Source organism: Manis javanica, chromosome 12 (assembly GCF_040802235.1).
Source record: "Manis javanica isolate MJ-LG chromosome 12, MJ_LKY, whole genome shotgun sequence".
NCBI classification, from domain to species: Eukaryota; Metazoa; Chordata; class Mammalia; order Pholidota; family Manidae; genus Manis; species Manis javanica.
The window spans coordinates 67968210-67985646 of record NC_133167.1 but is presented as its reverse complement, the minus strand read 5'-3'; the positions used below and the strand labels follow the sequence as shown (position 1 = coordinate 67985646).

The 17437-nt window shown below is 36.9% G+C and overlaps 1 protein-coding gene across 17 annotated transcripts in view; it reads left to right on the top strand.

Moving 5' to 3' along the window:
* The window catches only part of PSD3 (pleckstrin and Sec7 domain containing 3), a 429070-nt gene that overhangs the window by 200175 nt on the left and 211458 nt on the right, over positions 1–17437 (top strand). For 10 of the 17 annotated variants that reach the window (XM_073218761.1, XM_073218767.1, XM_073218762.1 and 7 more), the window contains one exon: positions 12457–12547. In XM_073218761.1, coding sequence (XP_073074862.1) covers positions 12457–12547 — 91 coding nt within the window. Of the gene's footprint in view, positions 1–9149; positions 9313–11012; positions 11152–12456; positions 12548–17437 lie in introns of those variants that run through there. The other 7 variants (XM_037015062.2, XM_037015067.2, XM_073218768.1 and 4 more) reach the window with 4 other exon arrangements.

Sequence of the window (17437 nt, the reverse complement as noted above, 5' to 3'; positions counted from 1 at the left end):
CTTTGTAATCTGATAATGAGGTCAGTGTCTCTTCCATTATCTTCTCAAATTTCAGAGGAAATACTTCGTATACCGTAGCTATAGAATCTGCTACTGTAACACCTCTCACACTTCATAATCTCAGGATCCCTTATTACTCTTAATATTTTTGAGGACCCCAAAGACCTTTTGTTTATATCTATTAATATTTACCAATATTAGAAACTAAAATGTGTAAGATTTAAAAATATGTATTAAATTGTTTTAAGGTAGCATTAATAAACATGAATTCGTTAAATGAATAACATACTTTTAATGAACTAATTATACATAGAAAAATAAAAAACTTTAGTTGAAAGAATAGCATTTAGATTTTTTGCAAATCTCTTTCATATTTGACTTAATAGAAAATAGCTAGCTAGATTCTCTGCTTCTGTATTCAGTCTGTTGCAGTATATCACAAGCCTCATAGCTTCTAGAAAACTCCACTGTAACTTGAGAGAGAAAGAGTGAAAGAACATTTCTAGTATTATTATAAAAATAGGTTTGAGGTCAGGGACACCATGAACAGGATCCTTGGACTATACTATGAGAACCACTGTGTTACAACATTATTTTCAATTGTGTATTTTTTTCTTTATGCCATGTCCAGTTCCTTTCCTGTGGCAGTGTATTACAAAAGTGGTAGGAAAAATCCCTGTAGTATTTCAGATATCCCTAAAGGGTGAACTTTAACCCTCGCTGCAGCTCTGTGATTGATGGGGGTTTGTGACAGAGCCCTCAGCGTCACAGCCTCAGCTTCCTGGTTTAGAAACTAAAAAAGGATGCTGCTTTGCCCGTTAATCGTGCATTTTTAAAAAATGGGCACCTGAGGGCAGCACAACACAGTTCGGCTTATTTGATAGTGAAGAGCACAAAACAGAAGCTTTTAGCAGAGCCACAGAGCTGAAGTAATTACCAAATGAGTAGTATGCTTTTTCACCACTTACTGTAACATGTTGCAGGAGGTGGAACTGCCACATGGGAGGGTTATGCCTGCTGTGTTTTTAATATCCCAAGATTGGAGAAGCCAGATTTTACCAATGGATCATTACAGCTTTTAGTTTCTCTGAAAGCATGTTTTCCAAAAAGCTTCCAGACTCAACACTGTTAAAAATGATACAATTTTGGATTATTTTGCCCAATTCTTCAGCCTCTAGATCAGAGTATAGACAGTGGGCTGCTTTCCTGGAAGTACATGGGTTAGCCCGCCTGCTAGCAGCTCTCCCTCCGGGCTGATCGAAGTGAGGTCTTGGCCACAGCTTCATAGAAGGTTCTATTCCTCCAGTTGTCGGGCAAGGCATCCTTAAAGCAAGACCTGGTCACATTTATGCTGCATTTTGTACACTAGCTTGTGTAGTTTCTAGGTTACTCTTAAGAATGCAGCTCTCCATCTTAACTTTTCCCTGTATTGTCATCGTTACTCAGGTTCCAAGCTGATTCTTGGCTGAGTGGGTAAAAATGTCATAACTTTGTCAAAGGAGAAACCTGAAATTAAGGCACGGAATATGCCCAATCTATTTGTGTGCTTGCTCACAATGTCATCCTCAATACCCCTGCCACTTCCTTCCAGTTTTCTTTTAAACCAGGAATTAGCGAAGTATGGCCTCCAGGCAAAATCCAACTGACAGCCTGTTTTTGTAAGTAAAGTTTTATTGGAACACAGCCACACCCATTTGTTTACACCTTCACACTAAAATAACAATGTTGAGTAGTTTAACAGGGACCTGATAGCCTATCTAGTCTAAAATACTTCCTATCTGGTCCTTTATAGAAATTTCGAGAAGTAATCTCTTCCAGACTTCTGCCCTTAATTCATGAAACCCTCTGCTCCTTCCTCCAAACATAGTAGAGTAAGGCTGAGGATGATCCTTTTACTTAACATTGTAAATGGGAACATGTTAAAAACATCTGAGTTAAGTTTTTCAGGAAGGATAAATTCATCAGAATTTCTAAGAGGCATTTAATGTACTTTTAATGCATTGGGAAGCCTTTCAAATCTCCAAGCTTTACTCTTTTAATAGGAAGGAATTCAGAATAAAGTACTGTGAAAACACTGCCTTGGTGTACAACTGGCCAGCATTTGAGAGTAGGCCTTTTCCCCCCCAAAGTTATAAATCAATTTGGGAAGAAAATAGAACTGTGACAATGTATGGGATTCTCTGATAACCTGTGAATTGTTGAGATACAAAGTCAAAGATAGAGTTGACTTTGTTCGGTGGACAGTGTTTGAATAACAGTATTTCAAAATAATTGATAAGGTTTGGCTTAAGGAATAAAAATCTAGATATTATAAGGGGTATTTCTTGATGACAAAAACTTCACTTCATTTTACTTTTACTTACTGATAAAAATGATATAAAAACTCAAGGAGTGTTTAAACAAATATACCAGTAAGATGCAAAATGGACTGATCTGATCCTTTGCTTTTCCTCCTAAACATTACTTGGAAGAATGATCTGTGAGTCAGAGGAGAACAATAAATGGCAGATATAAATAGAACAGTCAAGTATTCAGGAAGTTGTTGGACACCTGTGACCCATATGAAGCCATGTATCTTGGTTATCTTTATTCCCTGCATTGGTCAGATAAATTGAGGCACAGTTTATTGAGTGATGGCACTGATGCAGAGGACCAAAAGGATTTGAATTGTTTTTGTTGGTCTGAATTTACATAGCAATTTTCCTAGTTGCTATTTGAAAATCTGAGTCAAATTGGTGTCTTTATACTAATGTAGGCACTGGTGTGGTCACTGTGAAGTATACGAAAGGCTATGCCCAATACACAAGTAAGTAAATAAACCTGCATTTAGAGTGAAGGGTGATTTTATGTATCAAAATAATCCAGAGACTTTTCTATTGTTTTTAAATGTTATAAAGAGTAACAGTTGTTGATTAAATGATGAAAGTTTTATTTACATATTATAATAGAAATTCATAGTGTTATAAAGAAGCATTTTTGACTCTAGGACCTCTAAATATATTGCTCATGAATCTTCCAGAAGAATTTTGAAAAAAACTGGTATCTTCCAGGTTGTAGTTGCCATCTAAGTTTTTAAATTATAAATATAAGTAATTAAAACATATAAAAAGATCATTTTTATTGTGGATGTTAGCATTGATATTAAAAAGCTGCCTTTAATTAGAGTCTAAAGATAAGAGTGAGGGGAGAACCATTTCCACATGACTGTAAATATTTCTGAAAATCTGCCTCTCAAAGAAAGAATGGGAACACTGGCAAAAAGTGGTTAAAATAAACATTTTCAGAATTCTGAAAATTAACCAAAGGCTTACAACAATCTAAAGAGTGTTTCTTGAGGAAAAAAACAGCTGAATATTCATAAGAACAGTAACTTTTGTGGTGTTTTCACTTGTTCTATCACCATTCCCTCTCCTCAGCTCTGCAGTAATCTTGAAAACCAATAGCCTCACAATCACAGAAGCTATGAAAACAAGAAGCCTACCATCCACTCACGTGGGCAGTTCAGAGCTCTCCCAAAAGCCCCATTGCCAGGAAATTATCATTATTTGACTTGTCTGCAGCTCCTTGGAAAATCTTTTCTTGCAGGGTTTATCTTTCTTTAATCTGACTCTGCTTATTCAGTGGAAACAGTCTTTTCCCCAGAGTGTGTGGCAGTTGTTCAATGTCACTGATGCCTGAGGTGGTGATAACAGTTGGGGTAAAGAGGCTGACCAATAAACTTAAAAAGAAATACTAGAAACTTAAGACATAGGAAGGGGCTTTGGTAAGCTCTGACATATTCTTGGAAATCTTTGTCCGTATGCTGAGGAAAGTCCTGACAAGGCCCCAAGTTCTCACCCCTGACTGACCGTAAGAGTCTGCACAAGCAGAAAATGATGTCTAAGTCAGATCTGTAAACTCTGTTCTGGAGCATTGAAGGTACGCCTCAACATGCACACACAACTCCATGGCAAAGGTTGGAATACTTACTGGTTCAAGGCATTTAAGGAAATCTCTGTCTAATAATAAGCTGACTCCTGAGCTAGCTGAGCAGAGACTTCAGTGGCCACACACAACCAAGAATGTAGACTTTATAGTATGAGTTCACGAAAAGCCACCAAACAATACAATAAAAACAAACATCTGGGGAGGGAGAGGGATCTACTTTACAGAGTTACAATCTTATTTAAAATCTCTAGTTTTCAACAAATAATTATTAGAAGAAATAGGAAAGTATGGCCCATATGCAGCAAAAGATAGTAAATAAATAGTCTCCTGAGGAAAGCTAGACATTGGACTCAAAAGATAAGAAAAATGGATGAAATAGTCCAACTATATGCTATCTACAAGAGATATATTTCAGATTGAGAGACAAATAGTTTGAAAGTTAAAAGTGGTAAAAGAAATAACCTACAAACAATAACTGAAAGAGAGCTACAGTGGATGGATTACTATTAACAAAATATATTTTAAGGTCAAAGTTAACTAGAGACAAAGAAAGACATTTTATAATGAGGAAAGAATATCTACCAAGAGGATATAACAAGTCTAATCAATATAGGCACTTAATAACATAGCCCTGACATACACAGCTAAATCTGACAAATGGAAGGGAGATCATGCAACCAGTATTAGAGCACCTCAATATATAAAGGAAATACTAACAAAACTAAAAGGAAAAATAAACAGCAACACAATAATAGTTGGGGACTTTTCTACCCCAGTCTCATCAGTGGAGAGATCATTCAGACAGAGAATCAAAGGAAACAGTGGATTTGAACAGTACTGTAGGCCAGATGGACCTAACAGACATATACAGAATAGTCCATTCAACATCAGCAGAATATAATTTCTTTTCATGCACATATGGAACATTTCTTAGGGTAGATTACATGTTAGGCCACAAAACAAGTCTTAACAAATTGGTGACGACAAAGTTATTCAAATATCTTTTCTGACTTCAAAGATATAAAATAAATTAATAATGGAAAGATGGGAGATTCACAAATATTTGGAAACTAACACACCTCGTGATCAACCAGTGGATAAAGAAGAAATAAGAAGAAAAATTAAAAATTATCTTGAGACAATGAAAAATGGAAAAACACAACATACCACAACTTATGGGATGCAGCAAAAGCAGTTCTAAGAGGAAACAAAAACATATATGTCAAGAAAAAAGAAGGATCACAAATAAACAACCCAACATTACACCCCAAGGAACTAAAAGAAGAAGAACTAAGCCCAAAGTTAGCAGAATGAAGGAAACATGATTAGAACTAAGATAAGAGCAGAAATAAATGGAATAGAAAATAGGAAAACAACAGAAAAGATTAGCAAAAACTAAGAGTTAGTTCTTTGAATATGCAAAATTGACAAGCCTTTAACTAGACTAAGCAAGAAAAAAAGAAAGGACTCAAGATTATAAATTAAAAAGGAGACATTACAACAGATACAAAGAACCATGAAAGACTACTGTTAACAATTATATGCCTATATATTGGACAATCTAGAAGAAATGGATAAGTTCCTAGGTAAATTCAGCCTACCAAGACTGAATCAAAGAAATGGAAAACCTCACCTGACCAGATCAATGAGTAAAGAGATTGAATCAGTATAAAAAACCTCCCAACCATCATAAGCCCAGTAACCAGTATTTCACTGGTGAATTCTAATGTTTAAAGAATTGACACCAGTCCTTCTCAAACTCTTCCAAAAAATTCAAGTTTTAAAAAAAAACTGAAAAAAATAAGAAAACCCATGTTCATTTTATGAGGCCGCATTACCCTGATACCAAAGCTAAAGCTGTTATAAGGACACTTCAAGAGAAGAAAATTACAGGCCACTAGTGATTATAAATGGAAAAATCCTTAACAAAATACAGCAAACCAAATTCACAAGCACATTAAGAGGATAATATAACATGATAAAGTGGATTCGTCTCTAGGAGACAAGGATATTTGAACATACACAAATCAGTAAATGTTATTCATTACACTAATAGAATGAGAGATAGAAATCATATGGTTATCTCAGTAGATGCAGAAAAACCATTTGACACAATTCAATATCCTTTCATGATAAAAAATTTTAATAAATTGGATATAGAAGTATACCTCAACATAACAGGGGCCACATATGACAAACCCACAGGTAACATCATACTCAGTGGTAAAATATTGAAGGCTTTTCTTCTTAAATCAGTAACAAGACAAAGGTTTCTGTTCTAACCATTCTTACTCAACTTCATGATGGAAGTCCTAGCCAGAGCAATCAAGCAAGGAAAAGAAATAAAAAGCATCCAAATCAGTAAGGAAGAAATAATACTGTATTTGCAAATGACATGATCTTAAATGTAGAAAACCTTAAAGACTCTACCAGAAGACTGTTAGAACTAATGAAGCAATTGATTAAAGATTCAGGATACAAAGTCAGTATACAAAAATCTATAGTATTTCTATACACCAAAAACAAACTATTCTGAAAAGGAAATAAAAGATCCCAGTCACAATAGCATCAAAACCAGTAAAATACTTATACTTAGGAATAAATGTAATCAAGTTGTGGAAGATCTATACACTGAAAATTAAAAGATATCGATGAAAGAACTGAACAAACAAATATATGGCAAAATGTACCATGTTCATGATTGGAGGAATTAATATTGTCAAAATAAGCATACTACCCCAAACCACCTATAGATTCAGTGTGTTTCCTATCAAAATTTCAATGGCTGTTTTTTTTTAAACAAATAGAAGAAATAATCCTGAATTTCTATGCAGCCACAAAGACCCCAAGTAGCCAAAGCAATCTTGAGAAAGAAGAAAAGTCCAGATGCATTACATTTCCAGATTACAAAGTATACTACAAAGCTATAGTAATCACACCAGTATGGTACTAGCATAAAAATATAGACATATTACAACAAACTTAAAAACCTTGTACATCAAAGGACACAGTCAACAGAGTGAAATGGCTGCCTATGGAATAGGAGAACGTATCTGTAAACCATTGGTTGCATAGTTTATATCCAGAATATGCAATGAACTCCTATAATTCTATAGAGAACTCCCATATCTTCCACATAAGGCTGCTCCTTTAAGACTGGGAGAGGTAGGTTACTTACCTAATTCATAGAAACAAAGACAGAGAATCACAGAACAGAAAAAAATGATGTAATAAGTGGGCAAAAGACTTGAATAGGTTTTTTTTCAGAGAATAATATGTTTGATGATAATATAAAGTAACCAACCAGCACACAAAAAGATGTTCAAAATCAGTAATTATCAGAGACATGCTAATGAGAACTACAATGAGATACCACCTTACCCCATTAGGATGGCTGCTTATAAAACAAAAACAAATGTTGAGTATTCGGAGAAATTGGAACTCTTGTACACATTGGGTTGTAAAGTGGTGCACCCTTAGGAAAATAGTATGGAGGATCTCCAGAAAATTATTCAAAACCATTAGAAAAAATGACACAGCTATCACATATATGGATATATTTCCAAAACAATTGAAATCAGGATATCAAAGTGATATTTGCAAACCCATGTTCATAGCACTATTCACAATAGCCAAGTGGAGCAACCCAAATCTCCATGAATGGGTGAATGGTTAAGCAAAAATGTAGTACATAATAGAATGAAATATTTCTCAGCCTTAAAAAACAGGGAAATTCTGACACATGCTACAACATGAATGAACTTTCAGGGTATTGTAGCAAGTGAAATAAGCCAGTCATGAAAAGAAAACACTGGGTCCAGCCCCACCCACTAATGTGATGTAGCCATTGCAGCCACATCTTGCAGCTGGACTGAGCACCAGCTCCATCCCCCGTGCACCCTGGCTGAGGCTCTGCCATGCACAGCCCATGTAGGAGACACCCCGTGAGTGCCTTGCTCTGTGACCAGGGGAGATAGCGCTTATAGCCCCCGAGGCCATCTCCCACACAAGGCCACTCCTTCAAGACTAGGAGAGATGGCTGAGTTATCTAATATGTAGGAAAAAATGTAGAGAATTGGGCAAAATGAGGAGACAAGAATGTGTTCCAAATGAAAGAACAAGACAACACCTCAGGAAGAGAACTAAAGGAAATTGAGGGAAGCAAACTACCTGATAAAGAGTTCAGAGTAATAATCATGAAGATGCTCACCAAATTCAGGAAAAGAATGGATGAACACAGTGAAAATTTCAACAAAGTGAAAAAATGTAAGCAAGTACCAAACAGAAGTGAATGACTGCACTGAAAAATGCACTAGAGGAGTTATAGCAATTTGAAGGAGTAGAAAGACTCAGTGAGCCAGAGACAAAGCAATGGAACTCACCCAAACAGAGCAGAAAATGAGAAAGAGAAAGTGTAGATTCCTTAAAGGATCGTCAGGACATCAGTGGAAAAAAATTTGCATTATAGGTGTCTCAGAAGGAAGAGAGAGAAAAGGACCAGAAAAAAATTTTTTGAATAAATAATGACTGGGAACTTACCTAACCTGGAGAAGAAAATCAGATATCCCAATCTAAGAAGACCAGAATTTCAAATAAAATGAACTCAAAGAGATCTACACCAAGACATTTTGTAATTAACATGGAAAAAATTAGAAAGAGAATCCTAAAAGCACCAGAGAAAAGCAACTTGCTACATACCAAGGAAACCCGAAAGGCTGTCAGCAGATTTTTCAGCAGAAACTATACAGGCCAGAAAGAAGTGGCATGACATATTCCAAGTGCTGAAAAGAAAAAAACTTCCAACAAAGAGCTCTCTACCCATCGAGGATATCATTCAGAATTAGAGATTAAGAGCTTTCCAGGTAAGCAGAAGCTAAAGGAGTTCATCACCATGAAATAGCCCTGTAAGAAATGTTAGAGATTTATTTAAGCCTAAAAGAAATGGCACTCATTAGTAATAAAACATATGAAAGTAAAAATCTCACCAGAAAAGGTCAATTTATAAGAAAGATAGTGGATCAGTTACTTAGAGAACAAACACAAAGGTTAAAAAATAAAAGTAGGAAAATTGAATAAAATTACAATAGTAAAGGGAAACAAAATAAAAAGAAAAGGAAATTGGAGTAGTGAAAAGGTAAAGCTTTGGAATGTGTTTAAAATTAATTTTTTTTTCAACTTAAAATGGACTGCTGTTTACATAGGATGTATTGTGTAATTCACAGCAACTACAAGGAAGAAACTTATGGTAAATACATAAAGAAAATGGGAAAGAAACCTAAACATGACACTAAACAAAGACATCAAACCACAAGGGAAGAGAGAAACAGAAAAACAAAGAAACAGAGAGGAACACCAAACAGCCAGGAAACACTTAACAAAACTGCAGTAAGTAAATACTTAATAATAGTTACTTTAGATGTTTAGAATTCACTAGATTCACCAATCAAAGAGTGGTGAATGGATTGAAAATAAGATCTGTCTATATGCTGCTTACAGAGACTCACTTCCAAAATAAGGACACATGCAGACCGAAACTGAAGGGGTGGAAAAAATACTCCATGCAAATGGAAATGAAAAGGCAACTGAAGTAGCTATACTCATAACAGATGAAATAGACATTATTACAAAGACTGCAATAAAAGATAAAGAAGGCATTACATAATAAGGGTGAGTCAATCTCACAAGAAGATATAACACTTACATATTCACCCAACAGTGGAGCACCAGAATACATAAAGCAAATATTAAGACATGAAGGGAGAATTGAAAGCAATACAGTAATAGTAGAAGACTAATAGCCCACCCACTTTCCTTAATAGATCATTGAGACAAGAAATCAGTAAGGAAGCATAAATCTTAAATGACATGTTAGACCAGATGGACTTAATAGATATATACAGAACATTGCATCCAAAAGCAGCAGAATACACATTCTTCTCAAGACACATGGAACATTCTCCAGGATAAATAACATGATACCACAAAGCAGTTTCAAATTTAAGAAGACTGAAATCATATCAAGCATCTTTTCCAACCACTGTGGTTAGAAACTAGGAGTTAATCGCAGAAGAAAATGGAGAAAAACCACAAACATGTGGAGATTAACATGTTAGTGAACAACCAATGGGCCATTGAAAAAATTAAAACATAACTAGAGACAAATAAAAATAGAAATGCAATCTACCAAAACCTTTGGGACACAGTAAAAATGGTTCTAAGAGGGGTGTTCATAGCAATAGAAATCTACCTCAGGAAACTAGTAGAATTTCAAATAACCTAACCTTATAACTAAAGGAACGAGAAGAAGAGAACAAAGGCCAAAATTGGCAGAAAGAAGGAAATAATACAGAACAGAAATAAATGAATTAGAGACCAAGAAGACAATAGAAAATATCAATGAAATTAAAAGGTGGTTCATTGAAAAGTTAAACAAAATTGATAAACTCCTAGCTAGACTAACCAAGAAAAAGAGAGAGTACTCAAATAAATGCAATCAGGAATGAAAGAGAAGTTAGATTGATACCACAGAAATACAAAGGGTCATAAAGAGACTACTACAAACAATTATATGCCAGTGAGCTGGACAACCTAGAAGAATTGGATAAATTCCTATAAACATACAATCAGCTGATACTTTATGGTGTTTCCCTGGTACATAATTAGTTGTTTTTCTCCTGCTGCTTCTAAGAGTCTCTCTTTATCTTTTATTTTTGATGTTTTAATTTCCCCATGTCTTGGTGTGGCCCTCCTCAGAGTCATCCTGTTTGTGGCTTCTGCTGTTGAATGCCTCTAGTTTATTTTTCATTTTGTTTATTGTAATCTTCAGCTCTTATTGATTCTTTTGTATTTTCTGTTTTTCTTAAAGTTCTTGCTAAGTTCACCCACTTTTCTCTGAGTCCAATGAGCATCTTTATGACCATTGCTTTCAACTCTTTATTAGATAGATACATTGCATATCTCCATTTCATTTAGGTCTTTTTGTGACATTTTGTCTTGTTCTTTCATTGAAACATATTTCTGTGTCTCCTGATTTTGTCTGATTCTCTTTTTGTTTCTATGTATGTCTCCTGGTTTCAAAAGTAGTGGCCTTAGGTGGAAGATGTCCTGTGGGACCAGAAGCCACAATCACCCCTGATCACCAGAATCAGGCCCATTAGGGGTGTCCCCTGCAAGTTCTGCATGCACCCTCCTATTGTGATTCAGCTGAAATTGCTGGGCTTGCTGGTGAGTAGGGCTGACCCCCAGTCTGCCTGTCTGTAGTATTTGGCCAGGACTGCTGCAGGTATACTGTTGGGTGGGGCTTGCCCACAGGGCACCTGCTGGCTGAGGCACTGACTGTAGCTGCTGTGGGCTTGCTAGTGGGTGTGGTTAGCTCCAGAAGTAGGTGGCTGATGGACTTGTAGGTAGGCAAGGCTGGCCTCTTGCTCCCCAGGAGTTACTCTGGAAGGGTGCCAGTCTCATCTGGGGCTGCTTGCTTGCTCAACAGTTGGGGCAGGAGCTGCTTTGGAGGGAATCCCTCTGGGCAGGTGGGTTCTATGAGGTAGCTCTACAGGGGTACTCTGGGGCAGGGTGAGTGGTGCTAGGAAGGCAGATGGAGAACTGGCTCTCACCAGCATTTGGCCAGCATAGGCTGAAGGACAGTGAGAAAAACGACACCTGCCAGTATTTTCTTTCCAGCCGAAAGCTCCTACAGATCTCCACCCCTCCAGCACGTGCCCTAATATTATCCAGTAAATCTCCTTCATGTACAACCAGATGCTTTTCAAACTGCTGCCCTTGCCTGCTTCTTGGATCAGGTGATGTAGTGTGCTGGCCCTTTAAGAGCAGGTCCTGTTTCCTGTAGCCCCCAGGCTGACCCATAGTTGAGGCCCCTGGATATGAGCCCTGCTGGTTTCAAAGCCATATAGTATGGGGCTCGTCTTCCTAGTGCAGATCCCCCCGGGTGGGGGTGCCCAGTGTGGGGCGTGATGTGCCCTCCTCAGGGAGGGCCTCCCTGCCTGTGATAACCCTTCCACTTGTGGGCCACGTGAGGGTTCCCACCATGCCTCTGCCTGTTACCCTTCCCACTGTGGCTTTTTGCCTAAGGAAGTGCTAACCCGCTAGTCTCCACGTCTCTGCAGAGTGAGCTGCGTTACATGGAGCTGTTGCCTTGGTGTGTCTGTGCGAGGAGGGGGCTCAGGATCCCCTGCTGCACCAGCCTCCTGCTCTCGTTCCCATCCATGTTTCTCATTAAAATCTACATTATATATTTAAAGGTATCAGTTTTTTCAGTATTTTTCATTGGTTAAAATAAATGGTGTAATTTTGCTATTTATATTTAATGGCAATTCTAAAAGGATAAGCCATCTGTTTTTCTTATGCATACAAATTCTTATCATATATATGTATGTACATATGCACATATATCGGGTGGTGTGTGTGTATTCATATTTTGAAAAATGAAATCAGTCTTGCTTTGCTTAATCACATCTTTAAGAATCGATCTTAATCCTATGTATGTCATTATGATGTATTATTTGCTGTATTCCAGAACATTGGAAAGAAGATGACCTGCCAAGAGTTCATTGCAAACCTCCAAGGGGTAAATGAGGGTGGTGATTTCTCCAAGGATCTCCTGAAAGTAAGCACTAAAATAATTGTTTTGCATATGTTTGTATTGTTGGCTTACATTTTAATCCAAAGGCTGAGGCTCACTTAAGTTTATCGATTTTTTGCTCTTGGTTTTATTGGTGATGTTTCTATTGGGCCTTGTCCTTGGTGCAAGAAACTGTAAAGTGTCCTTCAACTATTAATTGCTAAAAGTCCACATTGTAATCAGTAATAGTGAGATAACAAGTAGGTTTGGAATAATAGTGATACAAATAGTGGGACGTTTTTTATTTATTTTGCAAGGAGACTGTCAGAACTTGAGAAAAGGTACGAATTTGTATTCATTATGGGAACAAAAGGCATTTGCAGACTAATGGAAGCAGTTCCGACTATTCAGTCTCTAGATACAGAGCTACTTGGGTTGTCTCTGGAATAAATTAAATCTGAGTAATTGTAGAATGCCTGAATTATTTGCACTCGATTTTATTATTGGCAACAATCAGCATGTTTTTCCCTGTAATTAGACTGTTTTCAAGGAGTCAACAAAATGGAGTTTATAACATTCTAAAGTTGTATAAATGAAATATGCATTTGAACAAATACAAAATAGTCATTGATAATGGATGCAAATATTTTAGAAGTTGAGGATAAGATATGCACATTGAGAGTGTGATTTATACAGATTTCTATTTGAATCTGGCCTTTCATTTTAAAACTGTGCAATACGGATTTCCTCTAGCAGTTGTTTTGAGTGAATGCTATGAAGGGCAGCATATTTGAATCATGGTATAATATAGAGAGGTACCATTTGAAAGATAGGTATTATATTTTATACAAGTTCTAAACTATAAAAAATATATAGAATAGAGTTCTGCCAGACTTGGAAAGAAATATATGCTGTAGAAAATGAAAGATGGTATAAAAATAGGGTATTATGAGATTCTATATCTCACTGAAGCTCATTAAAAAATTGCACTGTGAAAAAAGTAGGAAGAAAGTAGCTTCAGGTTATATAAGGAAGGTATTTTTTAAGTTGTTCTTTACAGAGCAAATGCTGCCATTTCTGAAACTCTAATTCCAAATGAGAGTGAGAAATAAAGGTGTTGGACTGTGACATAATAAATATGTTCTGTACATCCATTGGTGATGCAGGTAGAGCTGACACAAGCCCCCAAGCTCACAAGCCTTTTTTTCCGACGTGACATTAACATGGAAAATAATAGAGCCTTTTATGTAAGAGTGGATTTGTAAGGCTTTTATGAAGTTATGGCAGAAGTAGAAATTGACAGGATTTTAGGTTTGAATGGGAGACTCATGGTTACATGCTTGACTGTGGTAAATTACTGGCGGGTTTAGAGCACAGAGCTATCTGAAACCAAATGCAGCCGCTACAGTACAGTCAGTGGCTACCACTCACCTTGGGTTAACGTATTCTTTGGTTTACTCTGCCCAGAATTTACTGGATGGTTTGTTGCAGTTGTACAAGTGAGATCATGTTTGCAAATCTCAAGGCGGCAAATACGTATTATTCTGTTCTTCATTTATGATGGGAAGAGGGCAGTGAAATGACATGAAAATGACAGAGGCACTTAGTATGGAAAATATCAAGTAACATAAGAGTCCCTTTCATAACAGACTCCAGCCGCTCAACACCCAAGATGAGTTTTCCATTTCAGTAAAAATCTGACAGCGAATTTCAACAGGAAAAGGTTTTCCTCAGACCATTTTTGTTCCATGTGACTCTTCTCTGTGGCTATTCCTTTCCTCCTCCCCCTCCTGCCTCTTCCTACTTCTGTTTCTCCTTATTTCTGCATTTTACTTTCTCTTCTATTTTGGTTTTCTCTTTGTCTCTTCACTTCTCATTACATAGAGGGAGAGACACAGGGACTTTGGGCCAATGTCTGCCAGTTATTTGAATTAAATTAGAAGGAAAGTAGCCATTTCAAAGTAAACTTATGTGAATGAAGGGAATACACAATAGGTAGTAAGAGAAAAGGAGCCAGTGACAGGTGGCACAGGAATGTACGGGTGGGTACTGGCTGCACACTCATTCCACTTGACGGAGTCCAGACTGAAGATTTTGCCAATGAGACATGAAACCCCAGTTGTTTTCTATCCCAGCTCTCTTCCTGCCACCTACATTCCATACTTAAATAATGTTCTCCTTGATACTTTTATCCTAGTCATAGATAGGTCTTTAGTATTTTATTTTTCTTGAATGACAATTGAATTCAGTAGGTACCAACAGGACTTAGAAACTAAGAATTAACTAAAAATTATCTTCTTTGATTTAAGAATTTCTGTATCATCTTAATGATGCAGAGGATACAAATAACAAAATACCTAAGCCTTTCAGAATGATGCTGATATAACTAGAAAAAAAGTACCATTTGCAGTGTTTTAAAAGCATAACCTCCTCCTAAATATGCTTAAACACACAAATAGCTTTACAGAATGGTTCCAGTTACAAGGCATTATCACTGGAAATCATAAAAAATCTGGTAAATAAATCTTGTGTGGGCTAGTCAATAACATTCCCCTTTTCAGGCTATTGCTCATGATTGGATTTGTGACTTTAGAATATTTTTCAGAAGTTTAATTTTTTTTTTTTAGAAATTGCTTTCTTTGGGGATGTACTAACTTTGAAATTACTTTGTGCTTAAGGAAGACTGAAAGTTTTTTCACTCTCAGGTGTGTAGTTAATGGTGAAGAGAGAGGAGTGTGCATGTGTGTGTGTGCATGTGCCCGGGTGCCCACACACTTTAGGGTCGCTAAGTAGTGGGGAGTGACAGTGACATTGAAAGAAGATAACTTAGCATGCTTGGCTTAGTGAAATTCACATGCATCCTGTACTAATGGAATGATAAATAACATAGTGAATTAAATTGTTTCCTATTCTATTAGTTAGAGTGCAGCAGTTCTTAAGCAGATGCATTTGTTTTCCCTTGCTTTCTAAAAGACAGAATTTAGGTGAGGTTCTTTTAAAAGTTCCCTTCACATATGTAGCAGGCTAAAAGCATTATATATATTTTTAAAAGCAGTTTTCTCTGGTATTTTTAGGGAGTAACAATTTGTGAAAATGATGGAGAAATTAGCCAGGAGAGTAGCGTTTAAACAGATAGACTCAAATGGCCACAAAGAAAAATGCATTTTAAATAAAGATTAATGTGTCTGTTGGACAAGGAAGAAACATAATTAGGAAATATAAATTATACCATACAGGTTCATAGCCATTTGGGTTTTTAATTAATTACAGCTGTATATAAAGATAAATTAAAAAATTAATCAGCCATTAAAGATTTAGAGGTAAGGAAGTATTTATAAGCTCAAACTCTGGAAAGGACATCTTTACCCAGTGACATAAAGAGCTGTAAGGAATTTTCTTCAAAAGAGGGAGAGCAAAGCCAGCCCGGCCTCCTCCAGAGTTCCATCTACCTATCTAATATGACCCTTTCAGCCACAGAGAAGATTGAAAACTTAACACTGAGAATTGCCCTAATTTTCTTTTTATCAAAAGGCTGACCTCAAGCCACATTACCTCTCCCTTTTTGCCCTCTCCTCTTTCTTCTTTGGTTCCAATATTATCAATAAGGACAAGTATAATTTGGGCAATCTGAACAAGATAAGTTTTTATCAATGTCAGCATTCTGCTTGTGATATTATACTGTAGTTTTACAAATTTTAACTTTGGAGGAAACTGGATAAATAAAAGGTACAAGGAATCTCTCTTATTAGACTAGAGCTATGTCAGTGAAAGTTGCAATGAAACATAGGTCCACTAAAAAAAAAAAAAGAACAATGCAAATGGGGCTATTTCTTACCACTCAGCCAGAGATTGCACATCATATAACAAACAGCTCGGTGAAAAATTCCTACCTTTGTTCTTTGTTTTAAAGCACTGAATATCATGACCAACAGATGAGATATAACTGTACAGCAGCATTAAAAATAATGGTATATTAAGAAAAAGTCAATGGGAGTTAAATAATATTTAAAACATTATTACTACTCTGGATGCTGTGGGGAATTGTTTGGGAAGAAGTAGGAATAGAAATGGAAAACATGGTAAAGAAATGGTTGCAGTGGTCCATTGGAGATGGAATGGTGGCTTCGCTGTGACAGTGCTGAGGGAAATATATTCGATATTGAATTATCTTGAGATTATTTTTAGAGTCTCTGTTTCCCAGTTGTTCTCCTAGATTGCCCCTCTGTTCCTGTGTCATCTGCATGCTGAACCACATGGAGTAGAAGAGCAACAGAAAGTAGGAAACCCCAACTGTTTCTTCCAAGCTAATGACTAATGTGTTACAGGCTGAATGCAAGGGAGGCTTTGTGGCAGTGTGAAGTCTGTTGAATCAGATCTGGATAGCAAGCAATTAGCTGTTTTTTCACGTATAACACAGATAGTCATACCTCCCTCTTGGAGTGGTTAGGAGGAGTTAATAAGGGGATGTGTGTGCTGTGGCTAGCACTGGGCAGCTGGGATGTGCTCAACTCTCGGTAACATTTGTGTCTTTGTTTTTTATCTGCTCTTGTTTTGAGGTCTGGGCTGTGGAAGTCACTGGGCTCTAAGCCTGTCTTAGTGCTGCTGGTGATGGAGCCTGGAGTGATCATTTAATCTCTTTGTGCCTTAGCTCCTTTGCTTGTAAAATGAGATATTTGGTCCATGGCCGTAATTGTCAGGTTTGCAGCCCAGGCTCCCATAGCCAGTGTCCATTGCTCACCCCTGCCTGTCACCATGGCTTCCCACCCCACCAGACTTTCCCTGCTGCTTTTTTGTTCTCAAGCTTACTCATGCCATGTCTTTGGAGCAAAACATTTCTGGACAAAGAAGTTGGAAAAACTCTTCAAGGAGTGTTAAGTCTAAGCATTGGGAGTGTTCTTTAGCATCAGTTTTTCTTTGTAAACATACATCATCTCT